General features: G+C 46.1%; 1 protein-coding gene across 4 annotated transcripts in view; it reads left to right on the top strand.

Annotated features, from left to right (window-relative positions):
- MYLK (myosin light chain kinase) overlaps positions 1 to 21,368 on the top strand; it is a 260,059-nt gene that overhangs the window by 108,054 nt on the left and 130,637 nt on the right. For all 4 annotated transcript variants that reach the window (XM_070508989.1, XM_070508988.1, XM_014829544.3 and 1 more), the window contains exon 3: positions 15,786 to 15,993. In XM_070508989.1, the coding sequence (XP_070365090.1) occupies positions 15,786 to 15,993 (208 nt within the window). The remainder of the gene's footprint in view (positions 1 to 15,785; positions 15,994 to 21,368) is intronic.

Below are 21,368 nucleotides of genomic sequence, written 5' to 3'. Positions count from 1 at the left end.
AGAGCACTGGGTGCCATGAGAGCATACCAGCATGACCTAGATTGGGAAATCAAGAAAGACATCTCTGAAATGACAGTTGAGCTGGGACATAAAGATTAGAGAGGAGAGACATCAGTCAACCATCCACTCAGCAGTGGATTTAGTTGCCGTGCTGGGCATGGAAAGAACTTCAAAATAGGGGTAATGTCTAGTTCCCCCTCATGAGTAACTCACCATCTTGTAGGGAGCTGTGCCAAATGTGCCTGGAATAAACAAAAGCATTACCTGTGCTACTGATATGGCTGCTGTCATCTCAGTTTGTTGTGAGCCACTCTGATTGAAAATACTCTTATTTTTTCCAGTAAAGTCATCCAAATATCCTTGGAGTTCCAGTATTTTGATGTTGAGACTTTTATAACACCAACTCCTTTTGGCACCTGGAAGCTGACCATGAAACTCCTGTCAGATAATGTGTCCTGATTTTTATGGAAAATATGGTCACTGTGCTTGCTGTAGGGCAGAAAGAAATATGAAAGGTGATGTCATGGTGATTAGCTGCCCCAGATTTTCTGGGACAGGCCTGATTTTAAATGGTCTACACTGTGATCAGATAAATGTCTTCTGGTTTTAAAAAACGTGGTCACTTTAGATAATAGCGTAAGTGCTGGAAGTTGGGGGGTGGGAGAGATCGGGGGGCTGGATAATTGGGAAGGCTCTCTGGCAGAGGGGTGAGTGGTTCTGGAGGAGAGGGCAGAGAGGGAAGGCGTGAAGCATCTTGAATTGCTTCTTGCTTGGTCCCATGAGCCATGCACCTTTCTAGGGTGTCTATCTTATTCACCTAACAGCGTATGGTATGTCCTTTTTAAGGACAAAATCAGGAGGGCAAATCTGATGTATGACACATCCTACAGACAAATAGAAATAGAACTACATTATCTCCTCGCAGCAAGGAGATAACTGAGAATTGGCCGTATTGGCATTGAGCCCTGGCTTTAGGATATTTTTTCAGCTTTAGAAATAAATACTACCTACTCAGAGATGGCGCTCTCTGTCTCCAGTACCCACTCTGCAGGTGTGTTAGAGAACTAGGCTCTCTTGTGGCCAGGGGGCAGAAGCTGCAGTGGCCTGAGCCCTGAGTGGTGTTGGGGGTCTTTGCCTTAGAGGATGCCCGGGGGAGCCACGTGGGTCAGGGTCCCTTTGTTCCAGGGGTCTTCCCCTCAGGTGACCCAGCTGGCCAGTCAGACCTGAGAATTCTGACTCTGCTGTGGCCTGCCTTCGTGGCTTGCACATCTAATCTGGTGGCAGACCCTGCCAGGGCCAGCAAAATCAGTTCAAAAGAAGCTGAGGGCCAAAGCAGCCCTGGGTTTTTCCACTTCTCCCTGTCCAGCCAAAGGAAGGGAAAAACACCAACCTTGGAAGTAGGACCCTGGCCCTGGCCCCAGCTGGGAGGCTCTCCACAGAAAGCGGCCTTCGAATCAACACTGCTCTCACGCTTGCGTCCTGCCACTGAGGTGAAGGGCTCTGGGGCCCCAGGCATGCCCGTTCCTTCTGGGCTGCAGGCTGGCCTGGCTCCCCATGGCTTCTGGGGCAAGAACCCCTGATCTGCTCAGGCTGTGGCCGCCCCAGAGGCGGCAAAGTGGCTGCTGTGAGAAGTTGTTGCTGAGAGGCAGGAGTGTTGCCAGAATTCCCAGAGTATAGGGGCTCCCTGAGATGGTGAGTGGTGGTGGGAGGAGGAACAAAGCTTTTAGGCTAAAGGGGACTCTCTGGGGGCCTCACAAGTTTATAGATCCTTCTAGTACCCACCTGAAGCTGACCTGTTTTTACAACACAAAGTGTGAACCCGGCCATCTTCTCAGGAGCCCCTACGCTCCCTCCCAACAGGCTGCTCCCCAGAAGCCACCCCACAGGCACCATTCTTCCCTATAAATTGCTTCTCCCGGCTACTTCCTGACCCTCCCCTTGGGACTGACACCCACCTGTTCTTACCCCTTCCCCAGTGCTCCAGCCCAGAGATGACTCTAGCGGTCTCGCTTAATTCACTAAAGGCCTTACTCAGGGCGACCCTGGTGCCTGCCAGCACATCCGCCCGCTGGTTCTAACAGCTGCTCAGGCTGCACCTGGATTTCTCGGAGCTGGTGGTCTCAGCAGTTGCCCACACTGAGGCTGAGGCCAGGCCCTGCCTACAGGTCCTCGACCAGATAAGTAACGAGAGCTTTTGTCTGATGGTGACACTTAAGCTTAATTCCTCACAGTTCTGTGTGACAAGAAAAGGAGAGCAGATGCCCAGGCTTTTTGCAGACTGCCTGTTTACCCTCCTCCCTGGATTAGGGATATTCTAGGAGGAGGGGGGAAGGGCTCGCTGGGCTGCAAAACTCCCACCACGGGAAACCCTGGAGCTTCTCTTGGAGCAGTCTGGGAGATGGGCTGGTTTTGCATTCCCCTCTACCAGCCAGGGGTTGGTCCAGCCAAAGCAGGCTCCACTGGCCCTGCTCACGAGGCTTTGAGGAGGGGGAGGTCCCTTAGCCTTCTGCCCAGTGACTGGAGTGCTGCTTGTGGGGCAGGCCTGCTCTGGGGAGAAAGATGCTCAGTGCCAGCTCAGCTGGGCCCCAGCCCCCATGGATCCCCGAGGATCACATAGTTGAAAGGGACATTGGCGGGAGCGGAGAAAGGAAATTTTGAGTTTTGTTTTTACTAAATAACTGGGCAGCTTTTCCCTCCATTTTTCCAGATGCTTCTTCAGAAAAGAAGTTTCAATGGCTTGGACTGGGAAGTCTAAATCTACTTTAAATGTGTTTTGAACTAAGGACTCAAACCCCTTTGATGTTCCCCTGCCCCCAGCATGCCACCAACCAACACCCCGGGCAGCACTGCACGCACAGGCTTGCTCACGAGAGGACCTTATTTGAGGGTCGCTGGCATTTGTTTCTTCTCTCTTTCCTGTGTCCCCTGGGGCCCTGCCCTACAATTCCTGAACAACAGCTTGTGCAGAACAGCACCGCATGGAACTTAATTGGCGGGAGCAACACAGCAGGCAGAAGTGGCAGAGGAAAGCTGGTCTGGTTAGACTGGAACTGTCTGTGGAGAGAGATTGGGAGAAGTAGAGGCAGCCCCAGGGCTCCTCCCAGGCTGCACTGGCACTGCCCTGACCTGGAAATCGTCTCAGTTCACAAATCACCTCCCCCTGTGCCCATCCCAGAGGAGGGGTCCCTGATGGGCTTGGCAAAGCTACTGGGAACCATCTCGTTTCTGGTCAGACTTCAATGGCTGGTCCTTACAAACTCAGTCCTCTCAGTCACCCTGGCCGGCCCCGCTCCCTTGCGGCAGAGTGCTATATGAGAAGGTGGCCCAAGGTCGCCGCGCAGCTCACAGCGACACTGTCCCCACCCTCCCCCATGCTCCCACAGTCCTATGCCCACGCCTCTTTTGCAGTACTAACTGTGTGTGCTCTGGTTGATTGTGTACCCCTGTCATCCACAGACAGGAGCCACCCCGGGGTGGAGAAAGTGCCGTCTTCATTTTATTTCCTGGCCCAGAGAGGAGGCTTGTGTGGCAGGAGTGCAGTGGGCAAGAACAGAGCGGGGAGATAAATAGGGAGGGGCTGGGTCTCTTAGGGCTTTGTGAGCCACGGTAATTGAATTTTATTCCTAGTGCAATGAGAAGCCATTGGAAAATTTTTAAATAGAAATGTGACTTTGGTCTGATTCACATTTTTTTTAAACTTCTGTTTCTTGATTTTAATACTTAACTTTGAAAACTATTGTGCTAAAGGCAATGTAGCATTTGGCAAAGGGATAAATATACCAATAATTGAAACAAAGCAGAGTTCAGAAATAGATCCACATATATATGGCTCATTGGTTTTATTATTGTGTAGAATATACGTAGCATAAAGTTGACCATTTTAACCATGTTTAAGCATACAGTCCACTGGCATTAAGTACATTCACATTGTTGTGCGATTATCACCTCCACTCATTTCCCAAACTTTTTTCTTCTCATAAAACTGAAACTTTGTACCCATTAAACAATAATTCTCCATTTCCCTCTCTTCCCAGCTTCTGACAACCACCACTGTATTTTCTGTCTCTATGAATTTGACTGCTCTAGGTACCTCATATAAGTGGAATCATACAGTGTTTGTCCTTTGTGTCTGGTTTATCTTATTCAGCATAATGTCTTCAAGGTTCATTCATGTTGTGGCATGTGTCAGAATTTCCTTCCTTCTTATTTTTTTTGAGGAAGATTAGCTCTGAGCTAACATCTACCACCAATTCTCTTCTTTTTGCTGAGGAAGACTGGCCCTGGCTAACATCCATGCCCATCTTCCTCTATTTTATGTGGGACGCCTGCCACAGCATGGCTTGACAGGTGGTGTGTAGGTCCGCACCCAGGATCCGAACTGGTAAACCCCGGGCAACCGAAGTGGACTGTGTGAACTTAACTGCTGCGCCACTGGGCCCGCCCCTCCTTCCTTTTTTAAGGCCGAATAATATTCCATTGTACATATAGACCACATTTTGTTTATCCATTCATCTGTCGATGGACACTTGGGTTGCTTCCCCTTTTGGCTATTATGAATAATGCTGCTATGAGCATGGATGTACAAATATCTATTCAAGTCCTAGCTTTCAATTCTTTGGCGTTTATACCCAGAAGTGGAATTGCTGGCTCATGTGGTAGTTCTATTTTTAATTTTTTGAGGAAATACCATAATGTTTTCCACAGTGGCTGCACCATATTACATTATCAGCAGCAGGGCACAGGGATTCCAGTTTCTCCACATCCTTGCCAACACTTGTTATTTTCTGTCTTCTTTTTTATAATAACCATCCTTAAAATGAGTTTTTATAACAAGGAAATGAAAACTTGTAAACCTATGAGGACAGATAGAATGGGAGAGAGACAGTAGCAGATGAGAGATGTCAACAAATTGATGCACAATGAAAAGTGAATAGATGATTGGCTGACTTGCCTTTCAGCTTTCATTGTTGTGCTATGTCTATCATTAGGGGGGGTGGGCAACAAGAAAAGTAATCTACTTGTGCCAGAAAATTTCTTAAAATCTTCCGGAATTGGAGGCATCAAGTACTTTCAAAGCCTAGGTTGTGGAATGAAGCTGAAAACTGGAGGATTATTAAAAGTCTAATAAGGAGCCCAGATCTCCTCCTGTACTCCATGTGCAAGGCCACTGCTCCTTTCTGACATCCTAAAAGATGAAGGTTCTCTGTGGAGAGACTGAACCTGATCAGCTCTCAACTGCGGGACACAAGGCACACACCTTTTTATTTATTCACTCATATATATGAAAAATCAGTGAAGGATCATCAGATGTCCAAAGGAAGCCTTTGTTATGAAAGAGACAAAAAAAAACAAAAAAGGAACCAAGTAGAAATAGAGGCTACAGAAAACTTCAAAGAAATTTCATCTCACCTCAGAGATAAGATGCTTCCATTGAACAAGAAGAGTTTACTCAAAACAGTTTTGAGAAACTGAAAAAGAGTTTTTGAAAGTTAATGACAGCCAAAATAATAACTTCAATAGATTGGTTGGAAGATGGAGCTGAGGAAATCTCCCGGAGAGAACAAAAAGATGGAAGTGGAAAATAAGTGAGAAAAGAAAAGAAATGTAGAGAGTCAGTCCAGCAGAGCTAATATCCAACTCATTGGAGTTCCATAAAGAGAACATAGGAAAAAACACTGGAGACAGCATTGTCAAAACACAAAAATTCCTCAAAATTGAAAGACGTATTGCCAATAATGAAAAGACCTACTACCAAGAATCTAAGACAATGAGTGAACAAAGACCCAAACCAAAGCAAATCATCATGAAACTTTAGACTATCAGGGATAAAGAGAAGATTCTAAAAGTTTGAAAGGAAAACACACACACACACACACAGACAAACCAGGTCATAGATGAAGGATCAGCGTGGTATTATACCTCTCAACAGCAACACTGGATGCCAGAAGCATTGCCTTCAAATGCCATGAAGCAAAACCTTCAAAATTCTGAAGAAAATAGATTTCCATCTACAATTCCATTCCTAGATGAACTGCAAATTGAGTGTGAAGTTAGAATATTGGCACTTTCAGAAATGCCAGGTTGAAAAATGTTAACATCTTCCGTGCATTCGTTCTGAAGAAATCACTGAAGGAGGATGTGTTCAACCAAAATGGTGGCATACACCAAGAAACTGCCAAGAGGATAGTGAAGGAATGTCCTGGATTACTATGCATGAAGCCTAGAAAGCATCCAGTTTAGATTGGAGGAGAAGAACAGAATGTTCTAGAAGGATATCTCCAAAAGAGAAAAAAATAAAAGCGACTGATGAATTAATTATCAATTTGACCATCACTGAGAGGAATTTTATAGTTCTCTTGAGAAGTTGGGGTGCCTAAAAAACTAAGCAAACCAAAAGCATGACAGTTATTAACTCCAGGAAAAATGAAAAGTTCCAGAAATTTAATTGTAATATACTATGGAGCTTGGCAGTGAGCAAAGTTAAAATGAGACAAATGCTTTACTTTTCCATAAAAAATTGTGATGTACCTATTGGGGGTGAGGAGAAGTGTTTATGTGGGGGGAGATTTGAGAGCTAAAAGCTCTTATTCCATACAGAGAAGTTAAAAAATAATGGCTAAAATTAGGGAGAAATGTATAATGCTGTTGTTTAGAAATATGGAAGAAAATATCAGAATAAATGGCTAAAAGACTGCAAGATGATTACCTCAAAGAAGTGGAAATTGGGGGTGGGAGGGGCAGAGCAGAAGCCCGCTCTTTTTTGGTATGACTTATGGTACCACTTGACATTTTAACCATGTACACTGTATTCTCTTGCTGAGAATAAAAACATTTTAAGAAAACATGTTGGATTGTGTTTTTCAACCTGGTGGGCGGTCAGACACTGACATCGTACAAGGAGCAACTTTTGACTCCATCTCTGGTGTGATTCTCTACACAGATCAGGATGCCTTTGGGCGGCGGGGGCCTGGGAGGACATTCTGCCAATGACTGCTCTCTGCCCCTTGTGCCAGGTATTTTCCGACAGCGTCGCAGAGATGCTCTCCTGGCCGTATTGATGCAGGCAGCGTGAAAGGCACTGCTGCCAAAGCCCCACCTGCTCACCACTCCCTCTCGGCCTGCCACCTGGGGAAGTCCAAGCAGAGTGCACGCTTTGTGTGGTGACATGCATGTGCAGCAGGTGTTGGTCACAGGGGCAGCCTGGAGAGGCCAGAAATCAAGCCAAGGGGGCCAAGTCGAGATGGGATGTTGGGACCCTTGGGTCACTTTTGCCCACCTCTGCTTTAACCAGAATTCCCTCATGTTCTCAGAGAGTCCTCATAGGACAGGATCTTCCTGGTACGATCTGTGGCCAGTTTCAGAGTCTCGTGGCATCCGAGCTCTTGTGTTTGAGGGATCGGGAGTCGTTGCCAAATGGTCTGTGTGTTGTTTGGGAAGCAGCCCTCTGTTCCATCCCTTCTGCCAACGAAGTATGTCTGTCTCTCCAGGTCCAACCATGACTGGCTAGGAACTCCAGATTTATTACCCCAGATTTATTTCTTTCCCGACATTCGCCCATGCCCTTGAAATTCCAGGGCTGCATTAGTCAGTGAGGCAGAAATCAAGGGGATGGTCTCTGTCTCAAAGGTGCACATGATTTTACAGGAGTGGAATGACGGTGCAGTCAAGACTTCAGACTGGTGTTTGTCTTTAAATGTGCTTTGTGATGTTGCATAAAAACAGTAGTCACTTTCCAAATGAGGTTTACTCTTTAAATAAAAATAATAAGCCAGTTCCACTAAGGCAGAAGATGTTCTCAGTTATAGTATTAGGTTTTTTATCTAATTAAGAGTGTGGTGCCTCAAATTTGCCTGTGAGAATGGGAGTTATGTAAGAAGAGGCCCGGCAAGCCCAGGAGTTCACAAGGACTGCTGTTTCTTAGGGCACAAACAGTCTCACGCCATTGACAAAGCTGGGAGCTGAATGCATTCTAGGGTACCTCATTATAAAGAATTACTGGCTTTGAAGAAAAGAAGAGGGGGGGATATAACCATTAGATTTTATTAATGTGCTGTTGTGCATATGCTATCTCATTTGATCATAAACTTTTCCGTGGAAGTAGATACTGGTATCACCCCATCTTACAGTTGTGTAAACTGAGGGCCAGATAAGTAACTTGCCCAAGGTTGGGAGCTGGTGATTAGTGCAGCCAGCATCCACACACAAGTCTGTCAGATTCCAGAGGCCATACACCTTCCTGAATTACTCAGGACTCTTGTTTCCAAGGTGACAGAAACGAGCTCCAGCTGGGTCAAACAAAAGAGATAGATTCTCCGTATATAACTGAGTGGATCCTGAGTCGGCTGTGGCTCTGTCGGGAGTGCCTCCATCTCTTCTCTTCTTGACTGTGTATGGGACATCTAATGCTACAGATGACTTCCTCCTCTTGGCAGGAAGGGAGCAAGAAAATGCGGGCAGGGTGGGGATGGGAGAGAATGGATGGCTGTAGACAGCTTCAGGCTTACATCTTCCCAGCTTGGGGGTCTCTGTGAAAAGAGACGGCTTTGATCTCCCTTTACTCTAATTTAAAATCGCAGGGAAGAGCTCTGATTGGCTGGCTTAGGTAATATGCCCATTTCTGGAGCCCGAGCATTTCGGCCAAGAGGCAGCCGACTGATCACATCCCCATCAGACTCACCTGTGGTGGGTAGAGGGGGAGGGAGCAGTTCCTCAAAGGAGGGCTGTGTGTCTTATACTGGGAAAGGTGGGCAGAAGATCCTGGGAAGATCAAACAAAAGGAAGACACAGCACTAATTTGTTAAACCTCCACAATGCCACCTGCCTCTTATTATTATTTTAATATATCTGAGAGCGTATCTCAACTTGGTACAGAAACAAGAGAGTGCGCTCCCACGCCAGCCTCACCAGCTGAAGGTGCAGGTGTGTGTCCTTGGAAGCCATGATGAGTGAGAGTAAAGCCAGAAGGCCAGGGCTTTGCATAGAGAGGTTCCTGGTAAGGCTGCAATCCCGCAGCCATCCCTCAGGGCCTGGGAGTTCAAACAGAAGGACACTTGTTTTTATATGAAAGCTGTGCATTTGTAGGAACTAGGAAAGCCTCAATGGGCGAGATTGCCAATTACACCTAGAATTCTCTTTCTTTGTTGGACAGCTTCAAAGAGTTTTAAGTGCTTATATCATTAACAGGAAATGAAATGAAAGGTTGCATGCATTGATAAGCTTGATCTAGATAAAACGAAATAGATTTTTTTAAAAAAAAGATTCAGAAAAGCCTGAGGTGTAACCCGAGGCTGCCAAGCTATAACCTCCCTTGTGCTCTCAGTTGAAGAAACAACACGTTCTCAGACTTGTAGATATTGGGGTGTAGGGATGTCTATGACTTGGGCCGTGAGAAAAGAAAACTTGTCGTAGACAGTGAGAGTGGCTGACCACAGAGGGAGCCTTGCAGCATCTGTCCCTGGAGCCCCATGTGGCATTTGCTGGGCCAGTTTGAGAATGGTTCTTTACCTCCTGACTTTATTTTTCGTGGAACCACTTTTTTCCTCACTGTTTCACTACTTGGACTCTGGCAGGGAGCATCCATCAGTCTAAGCCTCTCACTAATTGCTGTTTTTAGCTGGTATGATCTCTTCCTGATGGATTCTGTGGGTTCAGCTAAGGCTTTTGACTGTTGGCAACGGGATTATTCAAAGCCTTAATTAAGTGCCTGCCTGTCCGCGGGGCCGTGTGCCAGTTGCTGACACAGACACAAGCCCCTGAGCTTGGTCATGCCCTGCCCATGGCTCACCCTTCACTCTTCACCCTCAAAATATACCCATGATGTAAGATTTGTGGACATTCTTGGTGGTCTAATTTGTTTGGGGGTGTTAAGATTTTAATTCTCCTTTCTGTGCATGGTGTCTGTTTATTATCTGGGTGAGCTTATACTTGGAGATGGGGGTGAGGATTCCTCTTCAACTAATTTCTTAGCACTGTTGGTTTATGTCCTATTATTTTTCAGTTTTAAAATCACCGGCCTTGTTCTAGTCATTTATCATAGGAGAATTTATCTGCTATTGAAGAAGCTGCCATGAAACAGGGCAAGAAGTTTAGAGTAATGCACCACAGTCAGGCAGGCAGTTATGAGCATGTAGATGGTCATGTTGCAGAATCAGCTTGGTCCAGCTTGGGCGACATGTCCATCTGACAGCCTTCCTTAATGTCCTCTCCTCCAAGCTCAGCCTCTCCCAGCATTGATTCAATTATTCAGCAAGCTTCAAATAAATACTTATTGACAACCCCTCAAGTCTGTTGTTCCCAGCCCTATGATTTCTCAGCTCACTGCTCACATCTCCTTTGTGTGTCTTCCTGACTCCCAGCGTCCTGCTGGGCCGTCTGCTTTCACCCTGGCCTCGGAGCAATCCCGGTTTCTCTCCTTTTGGTCTCCCTCCATCCCTGATGTCGGCAGAGCCTCCGATGCAACTCCTGCCCAGGCCTGGCTGATCAGTGGGCCACCGCGGCTCTGCACTGCAGCTGTGGGCTTGTGGTGTGCATACAAGGACAGGCCTGCCTAGGAGCAAAACGTTTGCAGGAATCATCAAAAACAGCAAAATCGCCCCCTTTTTACCTCTCCCTGAGTTAAGAAGGCAAATGTGTTGCTCTGAGTCTTGCAGGGATTGTGGTGACAGAGAACCTGCCGCTGCTCTGGGCTCAGCCTCTGGTAGCCTGTCCTGGGCACCTTGGAATCGACTGAAAGCCCTTCACACACATGAGAGAAAGATCAAGAGACTTAGTGCCCTTAAGAATGTCTCACTTTTAGTCCTTAAGTAAATCTCAAGATGGCACCAGGTTCTGAAAAACTGTCTCGAGTAAGACAGGTAGGTGTAACGCCCGCCTGCAGCGCAGCCTTCTCCTCATCGTCCAACACATGCGGAAGGAGCCCCCATTCCTTTTAAAGGCCTTTGGAGGTCATAAAGGTTTTTGAGGACATTTTAGGGAGCTGGAGCACAGCTTTACTATTTTAAATTATTATGGGGGTTATGGTTACTATCTTTATTTTTATGACAGGTTGTTGGTTATGCCCTGATTTATTTGATCCCAGGCTTTTGTTCAAGAACACAACTTCCAACTAAATGTGGTTACTGTGGCAAAAATATGATTCTCCTTAGAATGACCCTCTTTGGGGCCGTTTCCAAAAACTCATTATGGTGAAAAGTCAGGGCTATTCACATTCATGAGTGTTTCTCCTTGTGGTCACTTGGTTTTCCCACATGGAGGATTAGAAGGCACTAAGACTGCGGGTTGGACCCAGAGCAGACTGGAAGGAGAGGAAGGAATCTTCCCCCAGAAGCTAAGTGGGTCACTATTTAGAGCCATACTACTTCAGAGATGGAAGCGACCCTAGTTATCGAGAGCTGTTTTCTCTTCAATAAAAGGAATTACAACCTCAAGGGGCTGGGAAACCAAGCCAGGCCCAGCACCCAGGTCCTGGCTTCCATGCTGTCCTCTCTGTACCACACTGACTGTCCTGGGGGTGTCTTGGGCATACACATGGCACCAATACTGTCTATCTTAGACTGTTCAGATATTGCAACAGAAATACCATAGACTCGGTGGCATAAACAACAGAAATTTATTTCTCACAGTTCTAGTGGCTGGGAAGTCCAAAATCAGGGCATCAGCAGATTCAATGTCTGGTGAGGTCCCACTTCCTAGTTCGCAGATGGCTGTCTTCTCCCTCTGCCCTCGTATGGTAGAAGGACCAAGGGAGCTCTCTGGGGTCCCTTTTATAAGGGCACTAAGCCCGTTCATGAGGGCTCTACCCTCTGAAGGCCCCATTCTAATACCTCCTCATACCATCACTTTGTGGGCTAGGTGTCAACACATGAATTTTGGAGGGACACAAACATTCAGTCTATAGCACTGTCGTACTGTTGCTCTGAGGGAACAGCCCAAGACTTGCTTATGGCATGGCCATATCTTTTGTGAACCCTTTGACTTTTTCCCAAAGCAGGAAGCAGATATCACTTTAACTTATAAGAGATATAGGGTCTATTAGAGAGAGACTCTTACCAGTGCTTTGGGTTCTACAGTATTTGTCTCACCAAAAACTTGAATTTACAATGAGGCAAAGAGATAACCACTCAACTTGGAGACCAAAATTGTGGTCCCAGATCTGCCACTTAATCTGCCCTCTGAGATCACTGGCCATTCATCTACTTCTCCAGGCCTCTCTCCTCAGCTCTCTGGCTTAGTAATGTGATTGGCTCTGTGTGCTGTCAGGGACGCTGTTGGTGCCCCACCCAGACCCCTTCAGCAGGCCAGCACACCCATTCCCAGCTGCCATGAGTGTTGGCTAGGGGTTTGCAGGTAGGATTCCCTGAATCCCTATCTCAGATTCTGCTTCTGGAGCACCCAACCCAAGACACCTCCCTCCTAGTGTTGCAAGAATCGGATAAGATTCTGTGTGTGGAGGCCCTCTGAAAACTAAAGTATCAATGGCTATTTACCATGGTCTTGGACCTGGCTGCAGAAGTCCCAACTGAGGCTTCTTGGCTGAGGCCTGTGATTGAAGGCACCTAAGGCACCCAGGGAGGGCAGGGCTATTGTCATGCATCCCAAGGATGTGAACCAAGGCTTCTCTTCCTTCTCCCCAAGGAGCTCAGGATAGTGGGGAAGACAGTAAAAACGGGTTTACTTGAAATCGAATAATTTTTAGGTAATATTAGGCAGTGGTTGAACAAGTTTTTCCCATATTGAGAGGGTAAGAATTGGAGCTGCAAATCATTCAGACCTTGAAACTGAGTAAGGTCACAGAAATTCCTGCCTTTGCTTCAGATGCAAGGTGCTGTCAAAGTTCCATTGCAAATTGCAACTTTCTGTGAGGTGCCAGCTTCAGCATATTAAAAACCCCTGGATGTTTATTTTGACAGGGTGTTTCAGAGGTAAATTTGGAGGGAGTGGGTGGATGTATATATGTAGAGAATTAGAGGAAAATTGGAAGAGAAAGAGGGATCAAGGTTTGCAATGCTCAATGTCCTAGTTAATCATTGGAGCCCCAGGGCCTGATGGGCCACTGCAGTTGGCACTGTGCAGGGGGCCAGAGAACTTGCTAATGGAATGCTAACGATGCCTTTGGTGCAGTTAATGATTATCTCCTCCCAGTTCCAGTGCTCTGCACTCCCTTCTCTGAAGCTGACAGAAGGCTGCCTGATCATCTTCTGGAGGTCAGGCACCCCCTGCCTAACAGGATGGAGGAGAAGATAATGATGATCTGCAAATTCATTATATGACCACGCTCCCAAAGGGCTTCCTTCTGGAGGAAAGAGTTTGTTTCCTTAGTTATTTCCTGAAAATATGCTGTAACAGAGATGAATAACACTTGGACAGAGTAATTGTTGTCCAATGTTCCTTTGCATGAACCTTTCTGCCGAGATAGTGCCACAAATGGCGTGCTTTTATATGGGGACATGACATTGGTCACCCTCAAATATGCATATTTTTAATTCATATAGCGCTTTTATTTCTGTTGCTAGATTTAAGGATCTGAGGACCTCAACAAATTAATGAATGTTTGTGCTATACATGCATTATACAGACACACTAATATAAAAGGAATACAGTTTTTATTAAAATTTTTTTGTTTGTTTTACAAAGGCCAGGCATGTTGTCTGCAGAAATATCAGAAAATAATAGTTAAGTAAAAGGAAAAGAGGAGAGACCCAGAGACAACCACTGTCAGCACTTTGTTTCATGTTATAATAGATGTGAGAGCTTATCTGTCCGAATGACTGTGGTCCCCCCCAACATGGGCAGCCTGTGAGAGGACTCATGTGCTTGTTGAGGCTGCAGTGGCTTCAGACAGTGTTGTCGTGCGTGTGGGGAAAGTGACTTCAGAATATAAGCATTCCCTCACAGGGACTCAATCTCTGTCGTGGGTAGAGTGTAGATTTTGATAGGAAAGGGATTTTTCTGTTTCCAGAAATTGCAAATAAGATGGAGAATATTGATTTGGGGTTTTGATTTGCTTTTGTTTCTTTTTCACTGAAGCTTGACTCCAAAGGAGTGAGCTGGGGAGGCTGGCCTTTTGAGATTCCTAAGCCGGCATTGAGGGGGTGATGGTGGAATAACCTAAGAGGGGATTGTTCACTTTGGGGATTTTCTCTGTGATTCAAGGCTTCCTTCCCCAGGAAGACATCTGCATCCTGGCTACTGAGAAACAGATCTAAGGATGAGTTGGGGGCTGGACACCTGGGAAGGGAGAGAGCACAGCCCAAGGACGACTACTGCCGCATTTACAGGGTTCTCTCTTCGCTTAGGATGCTTAGGGAATTAACTGTGTTTGGATGCGCAGGTGTGCATGCACATGCTGTTTCACCTCCTCCTTTCTCCCATGTGCTGTTATAGCATCCCCTCTGACCTTGCTGAGGGGTGTGAGGAGGGTTATCGCTGTAGGTCATTGAAGGCTTTCTTTGTAAATGCAATCTGGGGTCAGCCAGCAAATTTTGGTGGCTTCATCCTCTCTTGTCTCAGAGTAGATACATCGATAAAAGCAGTTGCTACCACCATTGTCTAACACAAACAGCTTCTTTCTCAGGAGGCTTCTGTGATGTCCTCTGTGCATTTTCCAGTGCTAAAATCCCCCTGTTCTGGGTCGCAGGCTGTGTATTGATGGGCCAGTCTGAGCCCTGCTCCTCCAAAGCTGAGTCCATTCTGAAGGGCCTGTTGAGTTTCAGGAGTTTGAGGGTCCTTGGGGAACTTCCTTTCTCTGAAATTCAAGGTGATTTCTTTGCTTGGAATTTCTCTCTCTGCATTTTCCCATATTTTGAGAAATATCTTCATTCTGAACCAGTTGCTAGGAAGCTCAGATGTATCAGGTACTTAGAAAAGTGCTTAACACTTAGCACTCAACAGATGTTAGCTGCTAACTATTATTAGAGAAAGAGCTGTCTAGAGCTGCCCTGCCTGATAAAAACATCAAGCCAGGCATGTAGATTGTTGTAACTTTTCTAGTAGCCACATTAAAAACATAAAAAGAAACAGGTGAAATTAACTTTAACAATATATTTTATTTAACCCAGCATGTCAAAAATACTATCTTTTCACATGTAATCAATATTTTTAAATTACTGAGGTATTTTATATTCTTTTTTTATATTAAGTCTTCAAAACCCAATGTGTGATTTACACTTACAGTGCAACTCAATTAAGACTAGCCACATTTCAAGTGCTCTGTCGCCATGTGTGGCTAGTGGATACCATACCAGGCAGCTCAGGTCTAGAACCTTGCTACTCAAGGGGAATTCTAGGGACCAGCAGCATCAGCATCATCTGAGAGGTTGTCTGAACTGCAGAATCTCAGGCCCCACCTCAGACCTACAGAAGCAGAATCTGCATTTTAACAGGTGATTCATTTGCGTGTTAGAGTGGGAAGCACTGGTCTAGAATCCCCATACTCAGTCCCCATCCCTGATTTAATTGGTCCAAGGTAAGGCCTCGGCACTAGTGTTTTTTTAAAGCTCCGCCTGGTGATGCTAATATGCAACCAGGCTCGAAAGTCACGTCTGTAGTGGGTGCTGGAACCAGGATGCTTAACTCTGCCACTCTCTACCTTCCAGACTTCAGGAAATCTACCAAAACTCTCTGTGCCTCAATTTCCTCATCTGTAAAATGGAAATGATGTGTATCTGCTTCAAGGGATGTTAGGAGGATTAAATGAGTTAACACACGTGAAACACTCAGAACAATACCTCGCACATAGGAAGTACTCCTTAAATATAAGCTCTCACCCTTTCTTCTTTTCCTTGAAGGTCCGGGGTTACCCAGAGCCCCAAGTGACGTGGCACAGAAACGGGCAACCCCTCACCAGTGGGGGCCGCTTCCTGCTGGATTGTGGTATCCGGGGGACTTTCAGCCTTGTGATTCATGCTGTCTGTGAGGAAGACAAGGGAAAGTATACCTGTGAAGCCACCAATGGTAGTGGTGCCCGCCAGGTGACAGTGGAGTTGACGGTAGAAGGTGAGTCCCAGGAGGTGAGAACCCTGGTGGGAGATGAGCCCTCAGTTTCCCCAGGGCCTGCAGCTCCTACTCCAGCCCTCTCTTGGGAGAGGAGCTCACAAGAGAAAGCACACCATCCCTGAACTCCAGACCTTTTCATCTAACGGGAGAGATGTGGTCCTTGCAAAAAAGGAAGGCATTCCAGGAGAAAATGTTTGTCAAACTGCACATCACCTTCTTTCCTGCTCCAGCTTCCCATGGCTTCCCCTCACCAAGACAGAGACCAGACGCCTTATCATGGCTTTACAAAGTCCTGCCTGGTCTGACCCCTGCCTGGCTCTCCAGACCTGTCTCCTACCACTCCTCACCTGCTCGCTCCACTGCGGTCACACTGGCCCTCTGCTCCTCTTTGAGCAAAGTCTCAGGGCCCTCATCTTGCCGTTCCCTGTCTAAAGGAAGAGCTCTTTCCACAGCCCCTTACCTGACTCGGCCCCTCCCTTCCTTCAGGTTTCTGCTTAGACGTGCACTCCTTAGAGAACCCTTTCCGAGCACCCATCCTCATGACTCTGCATCCTCTCACTCCACCCCAATTTTTCCTTTGAGGACTCATCACTGCCTCACATTTCGCTATCTCCTCCTTCCCTGACCTCTAATTGGAAGCTCGAGGAGGAGAGGGACTTGGTCATGTTTATTCCCGCATCTCCAGCGTCTGGAAGACTTCCTGGCATCTGATAGATACTGAAGTATTTGAAGAAAGAATGAATTTGGAGAGTGTTTATCATCATCAGTATAAAGTAGTACATGCCCATTAGAAAAAATTTTGTAAAATTCAGAAAAATATATAGGAGACAAACATAGCAATGTGTTAACAATGATTAGTTATTTTGTCTTTTTTTTTTGTACTTAAAAAAATTCTATTAACTTTATTAACTTTAAAACTTCCAGGAGAAATATTTTACCATAAGTAAACTGTTTCTTTTGCTGCTAGTGTATCCCCCATATGCTGAAGCTGTTCCACTGTTGAGAACATCTCTAGTTCAGGCTGCTGGCTGCTGGCTAAAGGCCTGATGTCTGAAGGGACATGGGGGTTTATCAGACCCTCAGATGTGTAACAAGTTTCCCTTGGCCCTTCCAGTGGAGGGGAAGAGCCCTTCCCTTTCTAAGGGCTTATAAACCAGGGGGCCAGACTCACTTTCTCCTATCTCAGAAGAGAGTCCTCCCAACCTGGTTTTCAGGGGACACTGTGTGTAAGGATTAAAGTAGCTAAGGAAGGTTCTGGAAAGGGATGAGGTGCACCTGGACCAATGTTTTCCTTGTTTCCTTACATCACGGAAGACAGACAGGCTGTTTCACAAAACAGAATATGCATAGTTTAGATACTTTCCCCCAAATTCCTTAAATGAGTGACTCACTCATTTTAATAACTTTCAAGTGCCTGTGGGCTGGGGCATTCAAGACGGAATGTGGCCCCTGGTCAGAGTCTCTGGATGGCCCTCATCACTGCCAATTCTGGTGCTGTGCTTTTTTTCTACATTATGTACTTTTCAGTGCCAAACTTTGAGTTAAGGCTCACAAATAAAAATTATTTTATCCCCTTGTATTAGTCAGCTCAGGCAGCCGTGACTGAATACCACAGACTGGGCGCCTTAAACAACAGACATTTATGTTCTTACAGTTCTGGAGGCTGGAAGTCCAAGATCAAGGTCCGGCAGGGTTTGTTTTCTGGTGAGGGCTCTCTTCCTGGCTTGCAGATCCCCACTTTTCGTTGTGTCCTCACATGGGGGAGAGAAAGAGCTCTGGTGTCTCTTCCTCTCCTTATAAGGGCACTGCTCTATGGGATTAGGGCCCCACCCTTATGACCTCATTCAACCTTTATCACCTCTTCACAGGCCCTGTCTCCAGATATAGCCACACTGGGGGTTAGGGCTTCAACATGTGAATTTGGGTGGAGACACAAAAATTCAGTCTATAACACCTCTTTTCTGATTTTCTGTTTAGAGCTGGGGAAATGGGGAATTATGAATCAGAGGTCCAAGGTTTTGTCCCAGTTTTCACCATTCGCATCTGTGATTTTAAACCTCTGGACCTCTGTTTCTGCAGAATACAGGGTTTGAATTCAGTGCTCTCCACAGCCTGAGCTGGCCCTGGTTTTCTATGATCCATTGTAAAGGATGGAGTAGGAGTGCGAGGAAGGCATATAAAACCCAGGTAATAGGAAGCCTTTTTTTTTTATTCCCATCGTTAGGGAAGTTAGATCTGACGTCTCAACTAAGCAGGAAAGATTTTAGTAGGTCATGGTACTCGGGGTGGGGGCAGGAAACAAGGCAGGAGAGCTACAGCAGAGTGATGCTTCTGCTTCAAAGGCTAGTTTCAGCTGATGTGTGATTTGGGACCATAGGCCTGGAAGGATCCAGGCTGGTCCCTTCTGCCATGGGTAAGTTGTTTACTGTGCCAGACCAGCCCAACATCTTATAAAGAGAATTTAGCAACCTACCTGCCTTCTTGCCCACCCTCTGTGCTGTGCTTCTTACTTGGAAAGCGCAGAGGTTCTGGAATTGAGTGTAATTCATATGTGGAGCCTTTTGACCCCCTAGTGGTCAACTTGAGAAGGCAGTGTTGTCAAATGATCTTGGATTTCCACTTCACTGATCTTCAGCTATGAGGAAATTAACCTTGCAGAGCCTTGTTTCCTTTTCTACAAACTGGAGCCAATGGCTGCCCCTAGGGGTTGTGTAAGGATCAGTGCAGTACTGGCAAAGAGTAGGCTCCCAGTAAATGGTAGCCTTGTAATGTCTGAACCTGGGATTCTCATCCTGAGAACCACTTCCAGGGGGAAATCCTTGCATGGAGAGTGGAGGAGAAAGCTTCCTTATCTGATTTCCAATTTGGTAACCAGGGTCAAGAAATATGCAGTATCCTCCATGAGCACAAGCGTCCCAGCGACAGGACAATTCATGACCTTATGCAGCGGGATGCAACCCTCGTCTGAACCCTGGAAAAACACTCTGTAGCCAGCTGGACACTCCCCCACCTCCAGAGGGCTGGTCGCAAGGCTTGGTGCAGAGCAGGGAAGAGACATGGTACCTGCCCTCCGGGGGCATTCTCTCCAATGGAGGGGCCACAGGCCTGGTCTCTAGCACAGCACTGTCCATAGAAATATAATGTGAGCCACATGTGTAATCTTAAGTCTTCTAGCAGCCACATTAAAAAAACAGTGAAATCAATTTTAATAAAATATTTTACTTAACGCAATATATCCAAGATACTATCATTTCAACATATATCACCAGTATAAAAGTTATTAATGAGATATTTTACATTCTTCAACATTTGGGATGTATTTTACACTTATAGTGCATCTCAATTCAGACTAGCCACATTTCAAGAGCTCAATAACCACATGTGGTTATTGCCTACCATATTGGACAACACAGCTCTAGAAGCTCCCGTTTGAATAGGGATAAACAAGGCTAACACAGAAAAGAGAAGAGAACCCACGTGTGAGCAAGATGGTGACTAGTCCTGAGCCACCACTACCACAGAATGAGCCTGGGGGATGGGGCGGAGTGAGGGGTGGGACTGAAATGACAGATGTGCCCCAGGCCTGGTGGTCCGAGTCTGAGAAGGCCCGTTGTGTTTCAGGGACCAGAGAGTCATTTCAGTCATTTCAAGTAATAGAGGGTTAATTTTAAGGACCTGAGCTCAAGAGCCCAGGAAAGTAAACTGGCAGGCCCAGAGGAGATACCAGCCTCAGGATGCTCATACTCACCTTATGGGATTTTAGTGCAAATGGTGGGAGGGCACGTGAATCACCTGGGGAATCCTGCTAAGATGTGGATTCTGGTTCTGTGCATCTGGAGTGGGGCCCGAGGGTCTCCAGTTCTAACCAGCCCCCAGGTGATGCTCAGGCTGCTGGTCCACAGAGCACAGAGCACAGTGTGAGTACAGGCTCGATAGATTTGGCCTAGGACAGTGATTCTCAGAGCAGGCATCACAATCACTTGGAGGTATAAGTGCTTATACCTGCTGTGTTAGAGTCTCAGAGAAACAGAACAATAGATTGTACATAGAGAGAGAGAATTCATTATAAGGAAGTGGCTCATGTGATTATGGAAGCTGACAGGTCCCAAGATCTGCTGTCAGCAAGCTGGAGACCCAGGAGAGCTGGTGGTTTAGTCCCAGCCCAAGACTGAAGGCCTGACAACCAGGAGAGCCGATGGTGTGGTTTCAGTCCAGAAGCTGGCAGGCTCAAGACCCAGGAAGAGTTGGTGTTTCAGTTTGAGTCAAAGGCAGGGAAAAAACCAGTGTCCCAGCTCAAAGGGAGTCAGGCAGGAGGAATTCCCCCTTATTTGGGGGAGGGTCAGCCTTTTCGTTTTATTCAGGTCTTCAACTGATTGGATGAGGCCCACCCACATTAGGGAGGGCAACCTGGTTTACTCAGTCTGTTGATTTAAATGTTAATCTCATCCAGAGACACCCTGACAGAAACACCCAGCATAATCTTGACCAAATACCTATGCACCTCGTGGCTCAGTCAAATTGACACATAAAATTAACATTATACCTACTAAATACTTGATTGTAATATTCCTGAATTACTTCATGGAATCTGATTGACACATTTCTTCTTTTTAAGCCATCTACAAGGAATATCAACTAAGTAACACAGAGATGCTGTAAGAGGTAGCAGTGGGTACGTGATATGGACTGGAAAGGCAGAATCAGAACATCTGCACACAAGTTGTGAGAAAGCAGCCACAAAGCCAAAAAAAAGATGTGTAGAGAGCCTGGTATAATATAATCATAGCTCACTTGCATTCAGCCCTTACTCTGTGTTGCTGGCACAGAGTGTCAGTTGGTCTCTGTCAATTGGGGTTGGTCACCCTCAGGACAGGTGCCACCACTGGTCCAATCTTCAGCGGTACAGGGTGGGATAATGAGCATAAAACATGGCTGCCGGGTTTGCAGGCCCAGGGTCACAGCAGGTGTCATTAGGGTGACCATTTGTCCCAGTTTATGCCTGCTCTGCCAATGTAGTTATAAATAGAGCTTCTTTTGACTTTCGGGAGTCCTAGTTTGGATAATAAATTACATGGTTACCCTAGCCGTGATTGACATGTCTGGTGCACTGGGCACTGAGTAAAGCTTTAAAGGTGATGTTGAGAAATAGAGGATTATTCTAGGGGAAGTGGAGTAGCAAGAGCAATATTTTCAGAGGAAGTGGAAAAGTTTATTTTAATCTATGAAAGATAAATTCCAAGCCATTAAACACTCTGCATAAGAATGCAATGAACAATTTTTTTTAATAACTTTAAAAATTATGAACTTGTATTCTCTGGGGAATAGATTTGGCCAGAGGCTCTCTCCTGTTGGGGAGTTTTCTTTGAAATAAATAA

This window comes from Equus asinus, chromosome 5 (genome assembly GCF_041296235.1).
Source record: "Equus asinus isolate D_3611 breed Donkey chromosome 5, EquAss-T2T_v2, whole genome shotgun sequence".
Lineage (NCBI taxonomy): Eukaryota > Metazoa > Chordata > Mammalia > Perissodactyla > Equidae > Equus > Equus asinus.
The sequence above is the reverse complement of the archived record's forward strand: the minus strand, read 5'-3'. Positions and strand labels throughout refer to the sequence as shown.